The sequence below is a fragment of the Oncorhynchus keta genome, chromosome 13 (assembly GCF_023373465.1).
Source record: "Oncorhynchus keta strain PuntledgeMale-10-30-2019 chromosome 13, Oket_V2, whole genome shotgun sequence".
Taxonomy (NCBI): Eukaryota; Metazoa; Chordata; class Actinopteri; order Salmoniformes; family Salmonidae; genus Oncorhynchus; species Oncorhynchus keta.
Genome location: NC_068433.1, coordinates 38,122,938 through 38,147,361, shown reverse-complemented (window position 1 = coordinate 38,147,361; position 24,424 = coordinate 38,122,938). Strand labels below are relative to the sequence as shown.

The 24,424-nt window shown below is 44.2% G+C and overlaps 1 protein-coding gene across 3 annotated transcripts in view; it reads left to right on the top strand.

The window, feature by feature from the left end:
• The window catches only part of LOC118392286 (D(4) dopamine receptor-like), a 28,836-nt gene extending 4,766 nt beyond the window's left edge, over positions 1 to 24,070 (top strand). Inside the window, exons 1-6 of one of the 3 annotated variants that reach the window (XM_052460094.1) lie at positions 1,064 to 1,112; positions 3,613 to 3,801; positions 7,305 to 7,627; positions 7,884 to 7,996; positions 12,205 to 12,915; positions 22,961 to 24,070. In XM_052460094.1, coding sequence (XP_052316054.1) covers positions 7,352 to 7,627; positions 7,884 to 7,996; positions 12,205 to 12,915; positions 22,961 to 23,252 — 1,392 coding nt within the window. In that variant the 5' untranslated portion in view covers positions 1,064 to 1,112; positions 3,613 to 3,801; positions 7,305 to 7,351 and the 3' untranslated portion in view covers positions 23,253 to 24,070. Of the gene's footprint in view, positions 1 to 1,063; positions 1,113 to 3,612; positions 3,802 to 7,304; positions 7,628 to 7,883; positions 7,997 to 12,204; positions 12,916 to 22,960 lie in introns of those variants that run through there. The other 2 variants (XM_035784106.2, XM_035784104.2) reach the window with 2 other exon arrangements.
• Positions 24,071 to 24,424: the final 354 nt, after the last annotated feature.

Below are 24,424 nucleotides of genomic sequence, written 5' to 3'. Positions count from 1 at the left end.
GCACATCTGACCCCAGCATGTCTGTCTCTGTTTTCTAATTCCGACAGCTCCTTGCCCCATCTGCTATTGTTGTCTCTATTGTGTCCCGGCATGCTCTTTGGCCCAGCACTGATGGCTCCTGTGAACAGAAATGCTGTAAAAAAATCTTTGTAAAGGCATTTAAGCAACAGAAAAGATAATGTCACAGGCTCCTGTCTCCTGTTCAAGTATATCTCAGACACAGCTAAAAACACCTTCTTATTAAGCCGTGTCTGCTGTCAAAATTTGGCAGCCAGAAAAAGTTTCAGGCTAGGCTTCGTTAGGAAAACAAATTGACATTCAGCATCATAAGGCATATATCTATGTTCTGCTGTCTAGGCTGCATGATTTCTCGCTTATATCTCTCTTCATCGCTTTCACTCTCTTTTCCTTCTCTCCCGGCCCTATTGCCTCCCTCTTTCTGTCTCAGTTTCTCTCTTGCCCTCTCTTCCTTTCTCTGCCCCCTCTCACTCTCTCTCTCTCTGTGCTATAGGCAAAGCTGGCGGGTGATTTAATGGTGCTCTGCTGAATGTTTGCCCCCCCCCCACACACACACACACACAGATACACACACACCCGCCAACTCCCACATTCAATTCCCTTCCACTCTCCAACCCACGGGATGTTTCGCTGACCCGCTCAGTGTGACAGTTTGTCTGTGCACTTGCCACCTCTAACATCATAATTGGCAACTAGCAGAATAAAGAGCTGGCTTGGGCAGAAAAGCACCAGCATCCATTATTGATAACAAACCCCAAACAGCATCAGTACATCAACCTAAGCCCTATGAGCGCCACTTATCAGTGGCTGTCATGTAATGTAAAGGTGCAAAGTGGAGGTATATAATTACAGCATTCCATTGTTCCTTCTTAAGAAGAATATCCACCATGGATTAGACCCGTTGACTAAAACGACTGCAATGGTCTCGTGTTCAGGGGCCATGTTGAGGTGTGTAGGTGCTCATGTTGGCATGTCTAGAGGTGTGGGGGGAGTAACTGTGGTTGCGTAATGTATTTTCTTACAGAGAGGGAGAAAGCAAATCATCACCACCGAACAGCATCTCTGAACAATAGCTGGGAGAGAGAATAGAATAGGTATGACCTATTGTTTGACCTCTCTCTAAAAGTTCACACGTACAGTAATAGAGATACACACAATGCCAGTGGAAAGACATTCACACCTCCTACAGTATGTACCATTGGTACTGTAGTTGACCCTTTCCTGCCACAATCACAGTATCTGTAAGGAAATACTTGAAACTTGCCACAAAACAATACTTTTAGCCTACATTTGAAAAAAAAAATGATGTGCAACTTTATTTGACAGGGTATGAATGCAGAGATTCATCTTAACAAAATGACAGTAACACAACAAGCAGTTTTATGGTTACCTAAATTATTTGCTGTTTAAACGAGGGCAGCAGAAGTGAAAATGCACCAATAGGTTCCTCAGTAGCCGCTACTGTAATGCGTTTTCATGTAAAGTCTAGCTCTCCCGACAATACTCACCTGAGGCTATTCACCTTGATAGTGGGATTTTGGTAGGTAATTAATCACAGTTGGGCTGTAGTGGCACTTCCAGAGAAATCCCAAGGCCAATTAAACAGGAATTGGAGCCGAACAATGCCCAACTCTGACAGCCTGACAGACAGATGACAGACAGAGCGAGAGGGAGGAAAGTTGCTTTGACTAATGATGTCTGGGCACAGTTCAATGTCTGGGCACAGTTCAATGTCTGGGTACAGTTCAATGTCTGGGCACAGTTCAATGTCTAGTTTTTATTTACATTTGGTTGAGCTGTCAATCTAACATGAATTCAATGTGAAATCAATAAAAAAAAATGTCACAATGTCATTGGATTTAGGTTAAATGTTGGGTAAAAAAAAATAAGAAATGCCCTTATGTTGATGACTTTTTCCAAATCCAATCCGTTTTCCACATTGATTCAACATCATCACATATATTTTTTTTTTGGGGGTTGAAATGACGTGGAAACAACATTGATTCAACACATTTTTGCCCAGTGGGTTGTTTGTGCACTGCAGAGTGGTTTTGCCCAGGGGGATGTGGGGTTGTTCTAAGAGTGGTGATGACTTTCTACGTCCTTGCTCTGCTTTTTCAGTCCATTCCATCTGATCTGATAAACCTCAATAACTCCCACTTTATTTCGCTGTCTTGTTTTTTTTCCCTTTCAGCCACTCTTGTTATCCTGCAAGCTCCCGCTTGGTTTGACATTTACGGCGGAACGCCGAGTCCGCCGACCACGCAGACGAATTACCTTGCTACACAGCAGGCCTATGCGATGTGCTTGTGTGCATGCGTGTGCACGTGTGTTCGGTTGCTTTTGTCCGGGTTGCTCTGTAGAATTTAAACCGAGATATTAAACACAGCAGTGAGCTTGAACACCCTTCCAGATGACAATTCAAATTTCCACCATAGATCAAATTCAAAAGAGCAATCCGTCTCTGCTTGGGACAAACGCTTCTATTTGGCAATCTGTGGCTATTATCAGGAAGAGATCGCTGAGAAAGGAACATCATCAATATAATTACCAATGAATGCATCCGGACTGCCCAGATGTGAGAAGAAAATAATTTTTGGACCAGAGCCATAGGCACACAGAATATGACAAACTCTGTTTGTACATAATGTGTCAACCTATTGGGCAAAAACTGTTTGAATCAATGTTTTTATCCACATCGTTAAAAAAAACGTGATGACGTTGAATCAACGTGGAAAACTGATTGGATTTGCAAAAAGAAATTAACGTACAGGAATTTCATGCTTTTTTTCACCCATCTTCTCACCTAAATCTAATGACATGGGACATTGTTTGTTGATTTCACGTTGAAGTCACATTAGTTGACAACTCAACAAACAAAGGTAAATCAAAACTAGACCAAACCACTCCAAAAATGGATAAACAAAAAACACAACTTTCATATCTCATCTATACAAGTGAAATGAGCTGGATGAACAGTTCGAGTGGGTCTTTTTGTAGCTTGTGCGAGCTCTCATGGGTGTCATGGCAACCCTCACCTGTTGCCGCGGAGAAAAAGACAGTTCCATATCACAGGAAAAACTGCTCTGATCTGGAGCACGCTCAGTGGGGAGACTGTGAGAAAACAAGATGTGTGTTTCAGAACAACATGCAAAACAACAGACAAAAACAACAACACGACAGGGAGGGAGGCTGCATATCATGAAATCTGAATTGTAGCTAGAGTTAAAAATATGACACGAAAGAGGGAATAGTAATACGCTTTCCTTAGAAAGCTTTCCTAAAACTGGCTGACGAGAGCAAAATGCATCATACGGGCCTGATTTCTGTATTTTGAAAGCTACATATCTTGAAAACTTCATTGCTGACATGCAAAACAGTTTGGGAATACATCAACAATAGACTAATGAAACAAATATCAAACGTTTTCGGGTGGAGTTTTCCTTTAATCCCCACTGATGTAAAAACACAGATGCCTACTGTACCATCACTTTGGATGAAAAATAGCAGAGGTCACTTTGGGCTACTGAGTTGCAGCAGAAGTTAAAGAAAATGTTTTTTTTTTACATCCCACCTCTTCCTCTTCCCTGGCAGGTGTGATCTGTGATGTCACTCAGGGAGATGAGCATGACTGAAGAGTCATCTCTATGAATCATGGCTGTCACGGGTCTCAGCGAGGGGAAGCAGTTGGCTGACACACACACGCTAAACACACTGCGTCTAGAACCAGTGGTCAGGACACACATCACGCTCTGCGCATCTCCCGGGCCTCACTTCATGAAGGTAGGAACATCTGTCAGGGTTGTGAGGGAGTGATGTGATTACACACTTCCCTCTGTATTGATGGACATGATTTGCATGCACACACACACTTGCACGCTCTCTCTCTCACGAGCCATCAAACAGGCAAAGCATCAATACAGGACTAAGATCGAATCCTACTACGGCAGCTCTGATGCTCGACAGATATGGCAGGACTTGCACACTATCACAGATTACATGTGGGTAAGACTATTAAACAGGTTAACATTAGCAAGGCCACAGGGCCAGATGGAATACCCGGATGGGTACTCAAGAGCATGCACTGATCAGCTGGCAAGTGTCTTCATTGAAATGTTCAACCTATCCCTGACCCAGTCTGTAATACCAACTTGTTTCAAGCAGACCAACATAGTCCCCGCGCTTAAATGACTATTGCCCCGTAGCACTCACACCTATAGCCATGAAACACTTTGAAAGGCTGGTCATGGCTCATATCAACACCATCATCCCAGACACGCTCCAATTCGCATACCGCCCTAACAGATCCACAGATGAAGCCATCTCTATTGCACTCCACACTGCCCTCACCCACCTGAACAATAGGAATACCGATGTAAGAATGATGTTCATTGACTACAGCACAGCATTGAACACCGTAGTCCCCTCCAAGCTCACCACCAAGTTCAGGACCCTGGGACTGAATACCTGCCTCTGCATCTGGATCCTGGACTTTCTGATTGGCCACCTCCAGGTGGTGAGGGTAGGTAACAACACATCCGCCACTCTGACCATCAACACGAGGGCACCTCAGGGGTGTGTGCTTAGTCCCCTCCTGTAGTCCCTGTTCACCCACGACTGCTTGGCCGTGCATGACTCCCACCTCATCATCAAGTTTGCTGTTGACACAATTGTGGAAGGACTGATGACAATGAGGCAGCCTATAAAGAGGTGGTCAGAGACCTGGCAGTGTGGTGCCAGGACAACAACCTCACCCTTAACGTCAGCAAGACACAGGAGCTGATTGTGGAGTACAGGAAATAAAGGGGCGAGCGCTAAAGAATGAACATGGACACACACACCCACACAGTTGTGAAGAGGGCATAACAGGACCTCTTCCCCCTCAGTAGGCCGAACAGATTTGGCATAGACCCTCAGATCCTCAAAAGCTCCACAGCTGCACCATTGAGAGCATCTAGACTGGCTGCATCACCGCTTGGTACGGCAACTGCAAGGCACCCAAGCACAAGCTGCCCAGTACATTACTGGGGCCGAGCTCTCTGCCATCCAGGGCTTCTATACCAGGGGGTGTGAGAGGAAGGCCCAAATTATTGTCAAAGACTCCAGCCACCCAAGCCATAGACTGTTCTCTCTGCTACCTCACGGCAAGCAGTACCAGTGCAGCAAGTCTGGAACCAACAGGACCATGAACAGCTTCTACCCACAAGACTACTAAACAAGACTGCTAAATTGCTAATCAAATCGCTACCCGGACTAGCTGCAAAGACCCTTTTTTGCACTAATTCTCTTGCACTGACTCTACGCACCCACACTAGACTCTACCCACACATTCACACATGCTTACACAAAAACGAAAAGCCGAAAGCTGAAATGCATTGAGTCAATAAGTATTTAACCCATTTGCTATGGCAAGCCTAAATAAGTTCAGGAATACATATGTGCTAAACAAGTCACGTGATAAGTTGCATGGACACACTGTGTGCAATAATAGTGTTTCACGTGATTTTGAATGACTACCTCATCTCTGTACCCCACACATACAATTATCTGTAATGTCCCTCAGTCGAGCAGTGAATTTCAAACACATATTCAACCACAAAGACCAGGGAGGTTTTCCAATGCCTCGCAAAGAAGGGCACCTATTGGTTGATGGTAAAAAATCAAATAAAAAATAAACAGACATTGAATATACATTTGAGCATGGTGAAGTAATTAATTACGCTTTAGATGGTGTATCAATATACTCTGTCACTACAAAGATACAAGCGTCCTTCCTAACTCAGTTGCTGGAGAGGAAGGAAACCGCTCTGGGATTTCACCATGAGGCCAATGGTGATTTTAAAACAGTTTCAGAGTTTAATGGTTGTGATATGACAACAATGTAGTTACTTCACAACACTAACCTAAATGGCAGAGTGAAAAGAAGGCTGTACAGAATAACAAATATTCTAAAATATTAACATGTGGAAAAAGGCACTTTAGTAATACTGCAAAGAAATATGGCAAAGAAATTTACTTTTTTCTCCCCAATTTCGTGGTATCCAATTTTTTACATTTTTTAGTAGCTACTATCTTGTCTCATCGCTACAACTCCCGTACGGGCTCGGGAGAGACGGAGGTTGAAAGTCATGCGTCCTCCGATACACAACCCAACCAAGCGCGCATCCAACCCGGAAGCCAGCCGCACCAATGTGTCGGAGGAAACAATGTGCACCTGGCAACCTTGGTTAGCACACACTGCGCACACTGCGCTAGGCCAATTGTGCGTCGCACCACGGACCTCCCGGTCGCGGCCGGTTACGACAGAGCCTGGGCACGAACCCAGGGTCTCTGGTGGCACAGCTGGCGCCACCCATGGTGGTGGCTGCACCTTGTTTTGGGTATGCTTGTTATTGGCAAGGACTATAGATGTTTTTTGGGATTAAAATAAATGTAACACAGCAAGGAACAGCCAAAATTCTAGAGGAAAACCTGGCTCAGTCTGCTTTCCAACAGACACTGGAAGAGGAATCAGCTTTCAGCAAGATAATAAGGCCAAATCTACAATGGAGTTTGCTAACCAAGATGGCATTGAATGTTCCTGAGTGGCTTAGTTACAGTTTTGACTTAAATCAACTTGAAAATCTATAGCAAGACTTGCTGTCTAGCAATTTTATTTTATTTATTTAACTAGGCAAGTCAGTTAAGAACAAATTCTTATTTTACAATGACAGCCTCCTGGGGAACAGTGGGTTAACTGCCTTGTTCGGGGGCAGAACAACAGATTTTTACCTTGTCAGCTCGGGGATTAGATACAGGAACATTTCAGTTGCTGGCCCAATATACTAACCACTAGGTTACATGCCACCCCATATGATGATCAACAACTAACTTGACAGAGCTTGAAGAATAAATATATATATATATATATATAATGGGCAAATATTGTACAATTCAGGTGTGAAAAGCTCTTAGAGACTTGATGAGACCCAAAGATTCACAACTGTAATCACTGCCAAATGTGTTTCTAACATGTACAGTGTTGACTCAGGGTGTTGAATACTTATTTTATTGAGATATATTTGTGTTTTATTTTTCCTAAATGTTTAATAAATGTTCACATTTTACTTTCTACTTTGACATTACAGAGTATTTTGCATAGATTGATGATTTACATTTTTTTTTTTTTTTTTTAATTAATCCCACTTTGTAACACAACAAAATGTGAAAAATTCAAGGGGTATGAATACTTACTGAAGGCACACACACACACCACAGTAAACACTCTCCTCTCGCCTCCTCCCTAGATGTTAACTTCAGAGCGACAGTGCAGCCCGGGGCCTCCATAATCGACATGGTCAACGTGACGAGCAGCAATGCCACCCCAGAGGGTCTGACTGAGGGGGGGATGGTGGTCCTGGGCCAGAGGGAAGAGTATGATTACAACTACTTTGCCCTGGTGCTGGGCGTGCCCCTCATCCTGATCATCATCCTGGGCAACGTACTTGTGTGTCTGAGCGTGCTCACTGAGCGCTCCCTCAAGACTGCCACCAACTACTTCATCATCAGCCTGTCTGTGGCCGACCTACTGCTGGCTGTACTGGTGCTGCCCCTCTACGTCTACTCTGAGGTGAGGGAGGAGCGGAGAGTGTGTGTGTATGTATGTGTGTGTGTATTTATGTGTGTATCTGTGTGCGTGTGTGTAAGTCGACCTTCCCTCCATGACCTCTTAAATTGAAGAAACACGTACACATACCCAAATACATGTTGTTTTGTTCAATTACCTGCCCTGTCTGTCTCTTCGTAGTTTAAAGTCCACCGCTGACAGGACTGACAACTTGTTAACCATGTGTTGTTGTTGTTGTTGCTGCTGCTGTGTGTCCCAGTTCCTGGGTGGTATCTGGACCCTGAGCACACACATCTGTGATGCTCTGATGACCATGGACGTCATGTTGTGCACTGCCTCCATCCTCAACCTATGTGCCATCAGTGTGGACAGGTGAGTCCTTCTGTCTCAACTTCGCCTGGACACTATTTTAACACATGGCTGTCAGGTCACACTAGTTTTCAATACCACACCTGCCCTCTCTAACCTGTCGAGTTACGGTACACTGGACTCTGAAACATAGCAACAGCACATGTCCATCCACAGGGCACAAACTGGTTGAATCAACGTTGTTTCAATGTAATTTGTCAACATATTGTGACGTGGAATATACGTGGAAAATACATTGGATTTGAAAAAAAGTCATTAACTGTTGTTTTGAGGGAGACATTTCTACAACAGGATCATGTCCTCATGGTAACCACATTTCAACATATGGAAACCTTGTATATAAACCTTGAATTTGTACCTTTAAAACAATGTCAGATCTTCAACGTTACACACACTATCAGAAGAAGAAAACAACTATAGGCTGGGCAGCACCTCCTGGCTCCTACTAGAGAATTGATCTATCTACAGCTACGCTATGATATTTGTCACTGACTATTACCTATGTGCTATCGTGAGAATGATTCCTTAGAGATGTCCACTTTAAAAAAAGCGAAATAGATTCACTGTCGCTATCGAAGTCATGACAAAAGGGTAGGTTTAGCAGAGCAAATTAAATGTGACCATAATTAAATGTGACCATCCCTCATATACCATAAATCATGCTATTAAGGCCTACAAGCTATAGGATTTGCAAAGACATCCAAAGCTATCTCTTGATTTCAACCCAGAATTCAACAACAAAATAGACAATGCAATAGACCTAGGGTTTCAAGCTCTGGTTGATTTGTAATTGAATGATATTTAGTGGTATTTAATTGTGTGCTTGATTATCAACGCAACCAAATATCAACACTTGAAGGAGATGTGTCTTCTGCTTGGCTAGTTCCATTTGAGCATCTGCCTTAGTCTGCCTTTTAATTCCAGTTTGTCTACAAATGAATAATTGATATGTTGGATTCACGTCTTCATCTCAATCAAAATGTAAAGAATAAGATAACATTATTGAAAGTGTTTTAAAAGTTTGATTTGATTTATTTAGCCAGATTAAGTTAGTGGCACAAATGGAACTATCCAAGCAGAAGATAATGTTGATATTTGATTGCGTTGGCAACCAAACACAATTCAATATTACATTTGTAATACAGTAAATAGCCTAAAGTTAAGGCTATCGTAGAAACGAATGAAACTTTAAAATGAGTAACACATCCATGGCCACATTGAGGTTACAGTAACTATGAATGTGTTCTTATGTAAAAAAATAAAAATAAAGTGTGCATATTCAAAATAGCATGGATAGGTCGTCACAGGTCTGTGGAGATGATCACAATTTCTGTAATAATCTGTGCAGAATCTCGAACGGCATTGGTCACTTGCACCGTGTACTTTTAATGCAATCTCAACTGCAATCCAGCTCATTTGGTTATGATGCACAGTGATAACACAATAATCTTTTCTATAAATAAACCACAAATCAGACATTGTTTGGCATTGGAATTTGTTTGTGCCTTTAGATGGTTGAAAGCGTAGTGATGACCCAATGGATATTCAACTAGCTTTTGGCTGTCTTTTTGAGTGGGTGAACATAGGTTGTAATATCTTTGATCGACGTGTCAACCAATTATGACCCAATTATTCATGTTGAAATTACATGCTGTGCCCATTGGGCAGTCTCCAGTATGATTTGAGTTCACAAAGAATTGCAAAGAACTACCGCAATATCTCTGAATTATTAGGAAAAGATTGATAACGCAAGTTCTTCTTCAAAACGTTTCTTCAAGAAATACCCTGGGTGTACCCTTTACTCCCACTTTTCAAAGTAACAAAGAGAGCCATTGAAAAACACCAAAAAACAATATCTTCAACTTGCAAGTTCAATATGTCCTTCTAATATCTGTAGCGAGCTCTGTAGCGAGCTCTGTAGCGAGCCCTGTCACTCATAGTAATCCCCCAAAGCATTCTGCCAGACTGTGAGAAGAGCGTAGCGAGACCATTAGCAGACATCACACAGTGAATGCTAACTGATGGCTGTGGTCTATAGGAGGCTAATGGAACCGTAACTCTGGAACCCCCTCATCGACCCACTCATCAAGGCCCGCTAATTACTCAAAACAGAGAGAAGCAAACTCACGCAAACCACCCAGGGGACTCTACCCCAAAACAACATCTAAGGGCTAAGTGTGACCGAGAGCTTCTAAGGCAAAGCAAAAACAAACCGACTGTAAAATAGAAGATAAGCATTTAATAGGTTCCACACAGCACACACTTCTTGCTAGTTAAATGTTGTATCCCTAGTGTTTTGCGGCTCATGAGTCTGACAGGTTCTATAGCATTGTGGTGTTATTACATTTCACAATGTAATAATACGACATGGTATCTAATCAATAAATTGAGATTCATTGGATTTATAAGACAGGAGAAGCAGGGTAGAGCCAGGTTGTGGGGGTTGGAATAGAGTGGAGTTACAAATGAAGGTGAATATTATTGTAATTTCATCTGTGGCCTTCCAGTGTCTCCATATCTAAGTTCACTTTGAACCTGTAGGACCACAGAACAGCTTTGAACAACTTTGAGGTTTTTCAAATGTTTCCAGAACAGCCGCCATGTCCCCTGCTGTGTTGGCCTGTTTGAAGCCCCTCCATGTTAAATGTATGTATTGATGTATTTTAAATTTAGACTATGTCATTCGCTTTGATCCGTGTCTCAGCAGGTACATTTGAAGTCAGATGTTTACATAAACCTTAGCCAAATACATTTAAACTAAGTTTTTCACAATTCTGACATTTAATCCAAGTAAAAATTCCCTGTTTTAGGTCAGCTAGGATCACCACTTTATTTTAAGAATGTGAAATGTAAAAATAATAGTAGAGAGAATTATTTATTCCAGCTTTTATTTCTTTCATCACATTCCCAGTGGGTCAGAAGTTTACATACACTCAATTAGTATTTGGTAGCATTGCCTTTAAATTGTTTAACTTGGGTCAAACGTTTCAGGTAGCCTTCCACAAGCTTCCAACAATAAATTGGGTGAATTTTGGCCCATTCCTCCAGACAGAGCTGGTGTAACTGAGTCAGGTTTGTAGGCCTCCTTGCTCGCACACGCTCTTTCAGTTCTGTCCACAAATGTTCTATGGGATTGAGGTCAGGGCTGTGTGATGGCCACTCCAATACCTTGACTTAAGCCATTTTGCCACAACTTTGGAAGTATGCTTGGGGTCATTGTCCATTTGGAAGATCCATTTGCGACCAAGCTTTAGCTTCCTGACTGATGTATTGAGATGTTGCTTCAATATATCCACATAATTTTCCATCCTCTTGATGCCATCTATTTTGTGAAGTGCACCAGTCCCTCCTGCAGCAAAGCACCCCCACAACATGATGCTGCCACCCCCGTGCTTCACGGTTGGGATGGTGTTCTTCGGCTTGCAAGCCTCCCCCTTTTTCCTCCACACATAATGATGGTCATTATGGCCAAACAATTCTATTTATGTTTCATCAGACCAGAGGACATTTCTCCAAAAAGTACAATCTTTGTCCACATGTGCAGTTGCAAACCGTAGTCTGGCTTTTTTTAATGGCGGTTTTGGAGCCGTGGCTTCTTCCTTGCTGAGCGGCATTTCAGGTTATGTCCATATAGGACTCGTTTTACGGTGAAATCGCTCCCAAGGATGACCCAGACTTGTGGAAGTCTACAAAACAATTCTAAGGTCTTGGCTGATTTCTTTTGATTTCCCCATGATGTCAAGCAAAGAGGCACTGATTTTGAAGGTAGGCCTTGAAATACATCCACAGGTACACCTCCAATTGACTCAAATGATCTCAATTGGCCTTATCAGAAGCTTCTAAAGCCATGAAATAATTTTCTGGAATTTTTCAAGCTGTTTAAAGGCACAGTCAACTTAGTCTATGTACACTTCTGGCCCACTGGAATTGTGATGCAGTGAATAATAACTGAAATAATCTGTCTGTAAACAATTGTTGGAAAAATTACTTGCGTCATGCACAAAGGAGATGTCCTAACCGACTTGCCAAAACTATAGTTTGTCAACAAGAATATTTGAAAATTGAGTTTTAATGACTCCAACCTAAGTGTATGTAAACTTCTAACTTTAACTGTACATAGCCATGGTGGCAGCATTGCCCCTGAAGTACAACAGGTGTGCTCCATGTATTTTAAATGTATTTTATCCCCTGTGATTTGTGTGTCCCTGCAGGTACATAGCGGTGGTGGTGCCCCTGAAGTACAACAGGAACCAGTTCAGCTTGCGGCAGCTGGTCCTCATTACGGCCACCTGGGTTCTCTCCCTGGGCGTCGCCAGTCCTGTCATCTTCGGCCTCAACCAGGTGCCGGGCCGCGACCCCACCGTGTGCAAGCTGGAGAATGACAGCTTCGTGGTCTACTCCTCAGTGTGCTCCTTCTTTGTGCCTTGCCCAGTCATGCTCTTCCTGTACTACTGGATGTTCCGGGGGTTGAGACGCTGGAGCTCAGGCAGGAGGCGCTCCCAGCTGACGAGGGGAGGAAAACGGGGTCTGTCCCTGCGCCTCAGCTCCGCCCTGCAGAGGGAGAACGCAGGGGTTAGGGCGGGGGCCAAGGAGAAGGTGGTGTACCTCATGCCCTCAGGGCTCAGCCCAATGTCACCGTCGTCCGTATCAACGGCGTCGCCCACAGCGACCCCGGGGGTGGAGGACAAGCAGCAGGATGGTGTGGGGGCTGGCATGGCGGAGAGCGACCCCATGACTACCCAGATAGAAAGCGTTTCGGACGCGGACCCCACGGAGAAGCTGCCTAGGCAGGGGAGGAGCCGGAAGGAGAATGGGCTGGCCCACGCTAAGGCCACCAAGAGGGGGCGCCGCAACAGCAAGAGTAGCAGAGTGAGTGGGAGGGAGCGAAAAGCCATGAAGGTCCTTCCTGTTGTAGTTGGTAGGTATGTGTACGTGTGTGTGTGTGTGTGTGTGTGTGTGTGTGTGTGTGTGTGTGTGTGTGTGTGTGTGTGTGTGTGTGTGTGTGTGTGTGTGTGTGTGTGTGTGTGTGTGTGTGTGTGTGTGTGTGTGTGTGTGTGTATGTATGTGCGTGCGTGCATGCATGTGTCTTCCAAGGTCTAATATTTACACAAATCATGTCAACTAAGGACATTTAGCATCGTTGGGGTAAGGAAACAGTGTGTTGCGGTGAGCTTAAAAAGTATTAATTACATAAGCATGGAGGGGTATGTAAATTAGGGGTTTCCCACTCAGAATACATAACCTGCAGCTGACTGTTGACACATCAACTATGATTAAAGTGCAGGGCAGTTTGTGATTGTTGCTGTTTTGGTAATCAGTGCCTGGAGGGTGAGTGGTTTCACCTCTTCTCTGAGTATACAGTATATCCAGCTTCTCAAGCTACAGTTCAGTGTGTTTCAATCTAGAGCAAGACGACTCCTACTCTCTCCAGGAGAGAGAGGAATCATTGTTGTCTTAATTTGTTGTTGTCTAGTATTGTCTTTTGCTAGCTAGGGCCATCTACTTTACGTACTATCCTCCCTTTCTGTATCGTATGACACTCACTGTCCCCTTTCCTCCCGGCTGGCTTGCCCTATCCTTCTGCTTGGTGGCTGAGTATGTCAGGTGAGCAAAAATGGAGGAAAGTTAAACTAAACTAAAATTAAACTTCCATCATCATTTCACTCCCTCCTCTCTACCTTCCCTTCCTATGTAGCCACTGCTAACACCACTTCCTATCACCCCAGATTTCAGGTTCCTGCATTTAACCTTAGGAAACTCTTTGCCACCTTCTCCTCCCTCCTTAATCCCCCCCCTCCCCCCTCTCTGCGGAAGACATTGTCAACCCCTATGAAAAGAAGGTAGACAATATCCACTCAGTCAGGCTATTGAGTCCACTGGTATGACTCACACAGAACTACCCTACACCTTGACCCCTTTCTCCCTCTCTCTACAGATGAAATTCTAGTGCTGTCTGGCCGCTCGATAACCTGCCCACCTGACCCCAACTCCTCCTCCCTTCTCCAGACCATCTCATTCCTAACTTCCCTCATCAATTCTTCCCTGACCACTGGCTGCATCCCCTCTGACTCCAAAATGTTGAGAGTCACTCCCCTCCTCAAGAAACCAACACTCAACCCCTCTGACATAAAAAATGACAGACCGGTATCCCTTCTTTCTTGTCTTTCCAAAGCACTTGAGCGTGCAGTCTGACCATCACTCTCGTTATCTCTTTCAGAAAAATCTTCTTGACCCTAACCAGTCTGGCTTCAAGGCGGGTCACTCAACAGAGACCGCTCTCCTCTGTGTCACGAAGGCTCTCCGCACTGGCAAAGTTGACTCTCTCCTCTGTCCTCATCCTCCTAGATCTATCCGATGCCTTGGACACAGTGAACCATCAGATCCTCCTTTCCACCCTCTCAGTGCTGGGCGTCTCAGGCTCTGCACACTTTTGGATTGCATTCTACCTGGCAGGCCGCTCCTACCAGGTGACTTGGAGAGGATCTGTGTCTGCACCACATGCTCTCACTACTGGTGTCCCCCAGAGCTCGGTTCTAGGCCCAATCCTCTTCTCTCTATATACCAAGTCACTCAGCTCCATCATATCCTCACATGGTTTCTCCTATCATTGCTATGCAGATGACACTCAACTACTTTTCTCCTTCCCTCCTTCTGACAAATAGGTGGTGACACGCATCTCTGTGTGCCTGGCAGATATCTCAGCTTGGATATCGGCCCACCACCTCAAGCTCAACTCCGACAAGACGGAACTACTCTTGCTCCCGGGGAAGGCCTGCCCACTCCAAGACCTCTCCGTCACAGTTGACAACTTCACAGTGAACCCCTCCCAGAGTGCAAAGAACCTTGGCGTGACCCTGGACAACACCATGTCTTCCTCTGTAAATATCAAAGCAGTGACTCGCTCCTCCAGGTTCCTGCCCTTTAACATCTGTAGAGTATGACCCTACCTCACACAGGAAGCAGTGCAGGTCCTAATCCAGGTACTTGTCACCTCCCGTCTGGACTAATGCAACTCGCTGTTGGCAGAGCTCCCCGCTTGTGTCATCAAACCCCTGCAACATATCTGGAACGCCGCAGCTCGCTTGGTGTTCAACCTTCCGAAATTCTCCCATGTCACCCAGTCCTCCGCACACTCCACTTGCATCCACTACAAGACCATGGTGCTTGTCTACGGAGCAGCAAGGGGAACTTCCCCTCCCTACACTCAGGCTATGCTCAAACCCTACATCCCAACCCGAGCACTCAATTCTGCCACCTTTGGTATCTTGTCCATTCCAGCTCAACCCAGTCAAACCTCTTCTCTGTCCTGCCACCTCAATGGTGGAATGAGCTTTGCCCTGAAGCTAGGACTGAAGAGTCCCTGCCCATCTTCTGAAAACACCTGAAAATCTACCTCTTCAATGAGTATCTTAATATAAGATATCTGTCTTATTCCCCTCCCCCCCCATAAAAAAAGAAATAGTATTTTCCAGCTAGCAGTGACTTTGCTGATCAATTCTGTATCGTGGGAAAATGTACGTACTACGACTGTGATATGTGGTTGTCTCACATATCTATCTTAAGATGAATGGGGTCATTTCCATGTAAAAGGAGCCATGAGCACCAACATGTGAAGTTCATAGGAGAATGTCAAATTGGGTGTAAAATGAAAGCTATGAGTACCAAATCGGTAACGGAAAATTCCGAAAAATCTGTCAGGAATTTCTGCAATTGAGTTGGCTACAATGGGAAATCATAGTAGTCACATAGTAGTTTGGACCGCACAGTATGGTACAGTACAGCACAGTACAGTAAAGAAAAGTAGAGTGTAGTTCAGTACACAGTAGAGCACACTAGAATTTAGTACACTATAATGTAATGTATTGTACTGTACTGAACTCTACTGTACTTTACCATACTCTACTGAACTATACTTTACACTACTGTACTCTACTGTTCTGTACTGAACTCTACAGTACTAAACTCTACTGTTCTGTACTCTATTGTGTTCACTGAGCTCTACTGTGCTGATGTCCAAACTAGTGAAACATAGACGTCTGTGATTGGTTTAGATTTGGTCCGGTTCGGACCAACCAAATTTGGTCTTGTTTGGGGGCAGAGGTCATTCAAATAATAGCCAGTGTGTAGAATAACACCCAAATAATGAAAGGAGGATATTTCATATTTATACTTTTGTGTACCTATTTAGGAAACATCACCATAAAGAGAATGACATTCATATCCAGAATTATGCATCTATTTTAGTACAAATCGGGGACCTATGACGAAATTCCGTTACCGCAATTCTGTTACCGGGTGTAAATCAATTCACTTACTGTAGTTCAATAAACAAAAGAACCATGTCATACACGACACCCCATTATTTCTGCAGGCATCGTTTAATCTTAATTCAGAGCAAATACAGTGCCTTCAGAAAGTGTTCACACCCATTGACCTTTTCCACAGTTTATTGTGTTACAGCCTGAATTTAAAATTGTTAAATTTGGGTTTTTGGTCACTGGCCTACACACAATACCCCATAATGTCAAAGGGGAATAATGCTTTTCAAAATTCTATATAAGTCAAGAAATCTGTCATTTATTTAGAAGTTTTTGCCGAAGAGATCTTAGTCGTGCAATTTTACATCTGATTAAGATGTTTGGTGCAGTATCTCTCAATTTTAAAAAGTGCACGAAACTAAGACAACAGAGACTTTATCGGCTGGCCTCAAGAAAAAATGCTGTGTGCCGAACAATAAAATAAAAAACTTACCAAAGTCCAAAACGAACAAAAAAACGTCACAAAATGGTTTCATAATATATACACAGAACTTTTCCGTATTTAATTTTCAATAAATTTGCTAAAATGTCTAAAAACTTGTTCTCACTTTGTCATTATAGGGTATTGTGTGTAGATGATGTCATAGTCTACACAACAGCGTTATGGGATGTCATAAAGCAGTACGTAAGGCAGAGCGTGAGACGGGCATTAAAACAACTTACCTAGAAAGGTCCTCCTCTGATAGAATGGATGGGCATTAAAACAACTTACCTAGAAGGGTCCTCCTCTGATGGAATGGATGGGCATTAAAACAACTTACCTAGAAAGGTCCTCCTCTGATGGAATGGATGGGCATTAAAACAACTTACCTAGAAGGGTCCTCCTCTGATGGAATGGATGGGCATTAAAACAACTTACCTAGAAAGGTCCTCCTCTGATGGAATGGATGGGCATTAAAACAACTTACCTAGAAAGGTCCTCCTCTGATGGAATGGATGGGCATTAAAACAACTTACCTAGAAGGGTCCTCCTCTGATGGAATGGATGGGCATTAAAACAACTTACCTAGAAAGGTCCTCCTCTGATGGAATGGATGGGCATTAAAACAACTTACCTAGAAGGGTCCTCCTCTGATGGAATGGATGGGCATTAAAACAACTTACCTAGAAAGGTCCTCCTCTGATGGAATGGATGGGCATTAAAACAACTTACCTAGAAAGGTCCTCCTCTGATGGAATGGATGGGCATTAAAACAACTTACCTAGAAAGGTCCTCCTCTGATGGAATGGATGGGCATTAAAACAACTTACCTAGAAAGGTCCTCCTCTGATGGAATGGATGGGCATTAAAACAACTTACCTAGAAGGGTCCTCCTCTGATGGAATGGATGGATTGGAAACAACTTTTTATGAGATTCAGAACCGTGACCAAGTTGGATCAGGAAGATGGTGATGTGCAGGTCAGTTCCCTCATGCCATGGGCAGAGAACATTTTCAAATCGTTCACCTTTGCATCAGAGGACGAGGAAGCAGACTTTGATATTGTCGTGAGGAAATATAACGAATACTGTTTTCCCAAACGGAATGCTGTTCACGAACATGCCTGTTTTTATCAACGAGCTTTCAAGTGGACATGCAACAAGTGGTCAGAAAACAGGACTTTGAGAAAAAATGTGTCACACAAAATACAACTGAAAGAGAACGCAGAGCGCGCAGCATCCCAATACCACTTACGCAGAAGGTGAAAGAGGAGCTGTGCAGGATGGAGTAAAATGACATCATGGAGAAGGTGACGCAGCCAACAGATTGGTGTGCACCCATGGTGCCTGTCCTGATGGAAAATGGAAAAGTGTGAACATGTGTGGGTTTGAAAAAGAATAACGAAGCGTTGAAAAGATAGTGAAAAGAACGGTTTATCCTACGCACCTCGGATGAGATGCTCGCAAAGCTGAGCAGAGCCAAAGTATTCTCAACAAAGGGATGCAGCAAGTGGGTTTTGGCAAATACCCCTACGCTGTGACAGCAGAAAGTTGGCAACCTTTATTACACCTTTTGGCAGGTACTGTTTCCACCGTTTGCTATTTGGGATCTCGAGCCCTCCAGAAATCTTCCCCCCAAAAATGATGTAGACATTGCAAGGCCTTGAGGGAGTCACCGTTTTTATGGATGACATTTTGGTATATGCAAATACCATGGAGGAGCACGACGAGTGACTAAAAAGAGAATGAGTCAACCAGACTAAAGTTGAACAAATTAAAGTGTGCCCTCAGTCAAACACAGCGACGTTTCCTGGGACACCTCATTGATCCAATCAGGCCTGATTCAGAGAAAGTGGGGGCCATCTGGCAGCTTTTCCCCACCAGGGAAATTGCAGGAGCTGAATAGAGTTATTGGGATGGATAAATACCTAGGGTAGTATATCCCCAACCTGTCCACAGTGGGTCAACCACTGCATGAGCTCCTGAGGTCAAAGACGGCATGGACATGGGATCACGCACACCAGGCAGTGTCCCAGTGCCTCAAAGAACTTCTGAAGACTTCCCCAGTCCTGACGTTCTATGACAGCAACAGAGCCATTGCAGTCTCAGCAGACGCAAGCAGCTTTGGGCTTGACAGTGTACTACTACAACTCTATGGTGAGGAATGGAAACCTGTGGTGTACTACTACAGCTCTATGGTGAGGAATGGAAACCTGTGGTGTACTACTACAGCTCCACTGTGAGGAATGGAAGCCTGTGGTGTACTACTACAGCTCTATGGTGAGGAATGGAAGCCTGTGGTGTACTGCTACAGCTCCATGGTGAGGAATGGAAGCCTGTGGTGTACTACTACAGCTCCCCTGTGAGGAATGGAAGCCTGTGGTGTACTACTACAGCTCCACTGTGAGGAATGGAAGCCTGTGGTGTACTACTACAGCTCCACTGTGAGGAATGGAAGCCTGTGGTGTACTACTACAGCTCTATGGTGAGGAATGGAAACCTGTGGTGTACTACTACAGCTCCACTGTGAGGAATGGAAGCCTGTGGTATACTGCTACAGCTCCATGGTGAGGAATGGAAGCCTGTGGTGTACTACTACAGCTCCACTGTGAGGAATGGAAGCCTGTGGTGTACTACTACAGCTCCACTGTGAGGAATGGAAGCCTGTGGTGTACTACTACAGCTCCACGGTGAGGAATGGAAGCCTGTGGTGTACTACTACAGCTCCACGGTGAGGAATGGAAGCCTGTGGTGTACTGCTACAGCTCCACGGTGAGGAATGAAAGCCTGTGGTATACTACTACAGCTCCACGGTGAGGAATGGAAGCCTGTGGTGTACTACTACAGCTCCACGGTGAGGAATGGAAGCCTGTGGTGTACTGCTACAGCTCCACGGTGAGGAATGGAAGCCTGTGGTATACTACTACAGCTCCACGGTGAGGAATGGAAGCCTATGGTGTACTACTACAGCTCCACGGTGAGGAATGGAAGCCTGTGGTGTACTACTACAGCTCCATGGTGAGGAATGGAAGCCTGTGGTGTACTGCTACAGCTCCACGGTGAGGAATGGAAGCCTGTGGTGTACTACTACAGCTCCACTGTGAGGAATGGAAGCCTGTGGTGTACTACTACAGCTCCATGGTGAGGAATGGAAGCCTGTGGTGTACTGCTACAGCTACATGTTGAGGAATGGAAACCTGTGGTGTACTACTACAGCTCCACGGTGAGGAATGGAAGCCTATGGTGTACTACTACAGCTCCATGGTGAGGAATGGAAGCCTATGGTGTACTACTACAGCTCCATGGTGAGGAATGGAAGCCTATGGTGTACTACTACAGCTCCATGGTGAGGAATGGAAGCCTATGGTGTACTACTACAGCTCCATGGTGAGGAATGGAAGCCTATGGTGTACTGCTCCTTGTGGCTCATGGAGGCAGAAACCAGATAATCAGAGATGGCGCTGACAGAGACGGTCGCCTCGCGTCGCATTCTTAGGTGACAGACCACAGGCCCTTGGTCCCACTAATGAACAGCAAAGACTTGGATAACGTGCCTTTACGGTGAAAAGTGAACATTCAGAGTACAATGGTATGGTCACAAGGGGGAACCGCATACTAGTACCACAGACACAGAGGGCGGACATTCTTGATAGAATACACGATGGACATCAAGGTCAGACTAAATGCAGAGAGAGGGCCAATGCCTCGGTATTGTGGCTGGGGATCTCAGAGAAGAAAAAGGTCATGTCAGTCTTGGCCCAGCAAAAGGAGCCACTAATCTCAACACCGCTCCCTGGCAGGCCATGGAGAAGAATTGATCTGGATCTATGCGTGCATAACAAACAAAACGATCTGATTATATCTGACTACTACTTAAGATTCATAGAAATACTACACATGCCTACAACCACAAGCACACAGGTTGCCCTTAAGCTGAAAGGAACCTTTGCAAGGTATGGGATTGCAGATGAGGTCGTTAGTGAAAATGGGCCCCAAATTCTCTATTTCCCAGTTCCAAGAAATGGCAAAGCAGCTTGACGTTAAGCACATTACGTCCAGCGCTCACAACCCTCCGGGTAACGGTCACACAGAAGGGGCAGTGCAGACCGCAAAGAGGATTCTGAAGCAGAAAGACCAGCTGATTGCTCTAGTGTGCTACAAGTCAACCCCATGCACAACAACGGGGAATGAGCCCAGCAGAGTTCCTCATGGGTAGAAGAATCTAAACGACGCTCCCAACCTTGGAGAGAAACCTGCAACCTAAGTGGCCCAACAACAACAAAAAAACACATCAGGATACAGCAGAAAAGAGGAAACGAGCCTTCTACGACAACCAACGTCAACGGGGCTAGACCACGACAGTTGCTACTGCCAGGAGAAACAGTGCTCACCAAGCTTGATTGCCTAAAAGAGTGGACAACACCTGCAGTGGTAACAGGTGAAAGCGCCACACCGAGGTTTTACGACGTCGAGATGCAGAAATGAGGAACACTACGACTTAACTGTCGCCACCTCCGGGCAGTGTCCACTCCAACTAAAGGCAGAGAGAAGAGTAAATACTGCCAGACAAGGGTCAAGAAGAGGATGTTTGAAAGCAATGGTTTTTGTTCAGCGTTACATAATAACATAGCTTTACAGCAACACAAAACAAGGATCAGATTTTTGCAATCTGAGACCACAGGGGATGGCATCAATATAACAAACCCTGAATGCTTGAAAGAGGCTGCATGCTGAGAAGGGGCTAACATTTTGATTATGTGAGAAAAAGGCTCACACTCCTTTGCTATGTATTCAGCGTTTGAAAACACAAGACTGTTCAAATGCAACGAGGGGAGATGGTGGTGTTAGACGGTGTTGATGCTCCACAGATTTAGCAGGATGTGTTGAGCGTTATGCTCGTGCTGTTGTGAAAAATAGAGGAATGAATAATGGCACCCTCCACAGCATAGTCTCTTCCCACAATGCTGGGCCTGTTTGCTTACTAATGCAGGACCACATCCACTGACAAACCAACTCCCGCTGTGTCTGAACGGACCAAGCAGAGAGAAGTAGAGTCCGCAGTCTGTGCTGTGGATCTAAGCTATATCATACCATATGTGTGCGTGTGTGCACAGGTGTGAGTGTTGGCGCGTGCTGAATGAACGGAAGGAAAACATGACATACGCACCCCCATTGTCTACGTACATCTATGCAGGTCTATTCTGAGAGAGTCGTTCACGCCGAAACTGGCGCAGGCCAGGTGTACAGGCGGCGCTGACTAACTTTACTCAGTGTGACAACGTTATCATGGCACATTTGCTGGAAAGGTGTTAAAGTGTTGCCAGCTAATTAGTTAGCGACCAAATATAGAGTTAACACATGGTATAAGTGTCTGCAAGGTAATGCAGCCTGGAGTACAAGTTAGAGGAGGAAACAGCCACTCGATTGCCATCTTCTACCATGGTTCACATGATCTATGCAAACACTTTTTCGTGCCACATGCATTTAGTCTACACACCCACATATCAGATAGCACAAAACCAGTAACTCTATATGCAGTGAGCTACAGTCTGCCTGTCAAAGACAGCTTTTTCTCAATGGGACACCACATGATATTTACCATCTCACATTATACCAATATACTCAAATTATACAAAACCAGTAACTCTATATGCAGATTCTGTCATAAACATCTTTTCCTCAATGTCATATCACATTGATGTTTACCATCTCAATTTATAGTAATTGTCGTGTCTTTGGCTATGCCGGATTAAGTGATACGACATGCTATTCTATAAAATATTTTTTTTATGTGAATCCGATAACTCTGATGTGTAGACTTTCCACTGTATGCCATCTTGTCATTGATGAGAATGTCTCAGATGACAACCGAACTGACATCATATTCATTAAGTACCACCGCATATGTTCAATTGGTCGGATTACCAGAATATAGTTCATTTCCGCCCACCTTCTGATGTTCCCAGAATCTCTATGTTAACCAAGGTGTTTGCAAATGTAACATCAGTAGGGTAGAGAGGAAAAAGGGGGGAAGAGGTATTTATGACTGTCATAAACCTTCCCCCAGGCCAACGTCTTGACAGTAATATACTGTAGTTATGTATCCCTTGCCATGCATTAATTTATTGAAAAGACTGACTGCGTCACCTTTCCCCTCTTCCTCCCCCTTTTCCTCCTCACCACCCATCCTCCCTCTTCTTCTACTCCTCCCCTCCTCTCACCTATACCAGGTGTGTTCCTAGCCTGTTGGACACCTTTCTTTGTGGTACATGTGACCAACGTGCTGTGCGTGTCCTGCAAAATCAGCCCTACTCTGATCTCCGTGGTAACGTGGCTGGGCTACGTCAACAGTGCTGTCAACCCCATCATCTACACTGCCTTCAACGCAGAGTTCCGAAATGTCTTTCACAAACTTTTCTGCTGTCGAGCATGAGGCCTGAGTTCTGCAACCTCTTTGACAAACTATTCATTGAGATAGAAGAACAACTTTCTTTAAGGTTCAATCAGAGACCTGAATTCTAGAATGTTGCACTCGGCCATGAGACCTGAATTAAATTATCTTTCACAAAACTCCTCGGTTGATGGATGTGAGAGTGACTTTCTTACCCAAAGGGGTTTTCCTGGATCTAAGTGCTGGCAGAAGGTGAGGTTGTCAAAATGGATGAACCATACAGAGGACAACCTGACAGAATTCGACTGATGCCTTAGTTGACATATTGTGAACTGAAAGACAGTGGCTCACAGTATCTGATGTTTCTACATTGAAGTTGATACTGTGTGACGGTTTTTCGTCCTGTAAAATATTGCTTGGATAAAGAAGATGGTGAATACTGTTAATATCATAGCCCAAAGGCATAAAATATGTGAACAATGTGCACATTTAAGAACATGTAACTATTTGATATGTGAGTTTTGATTTCTCTCAGAATTAAATGTTAATGGTTCTCTGTTTTAATTTAATAATGTGCAGGTTTTCTGTGAAATTTCATGGTATTTTCTTTATAATATACTTTGTCTCCTTTTATCCTGAGGACGTGGGAGACTTAAGGGACGTAGTGTGACTCAAGAGAAACTTACATTATACAACAAACATGACATATTCTATCTTGTGGATCACGGACGTTGCCTGTAGATAATATCATGAACATTTACGCCACAAGAAGTGATTACAGACATCAGGGCCAACATTGTGGAAAGAACTATTTAAGATGATATCATTCGTAAAGTTATACTTTGACCTATTTTGATCAAGTGCTTACAAAAGTGCTGTGAATTAACTGAGGTGAATGTGACAAATGTAAACAATTCTCTTTGTCGTTGATCGAATAGTAATAAAACATGTTCCACATAATATGAATGCCGTATTTCCCCTATGTAAGAAACTGAGAACACTCGTCACAATCAGAATTAAATTATTTGAAATGACATAGATACGATCTATTTTTCCATGTCACTGAGAGCGATACGGAATGTTGGTCGATCCCCTCATGTCAACAAAAGCCACCGAAGACACTGCCCGTATTACACCCACAGGAAATGATCATTACACGTGAAATGATCCTTGTCCGCAAGACATATGTTGCCAGAGAGGCTTATCGTGTTATCCACAAGGGGGAGAGAAAAACGCAATCATGCAATTTCACCTCAAGCGTAAAGGCCTGAGCCCTGAGCTTAATGAGCCGTCTTTGCTGTGG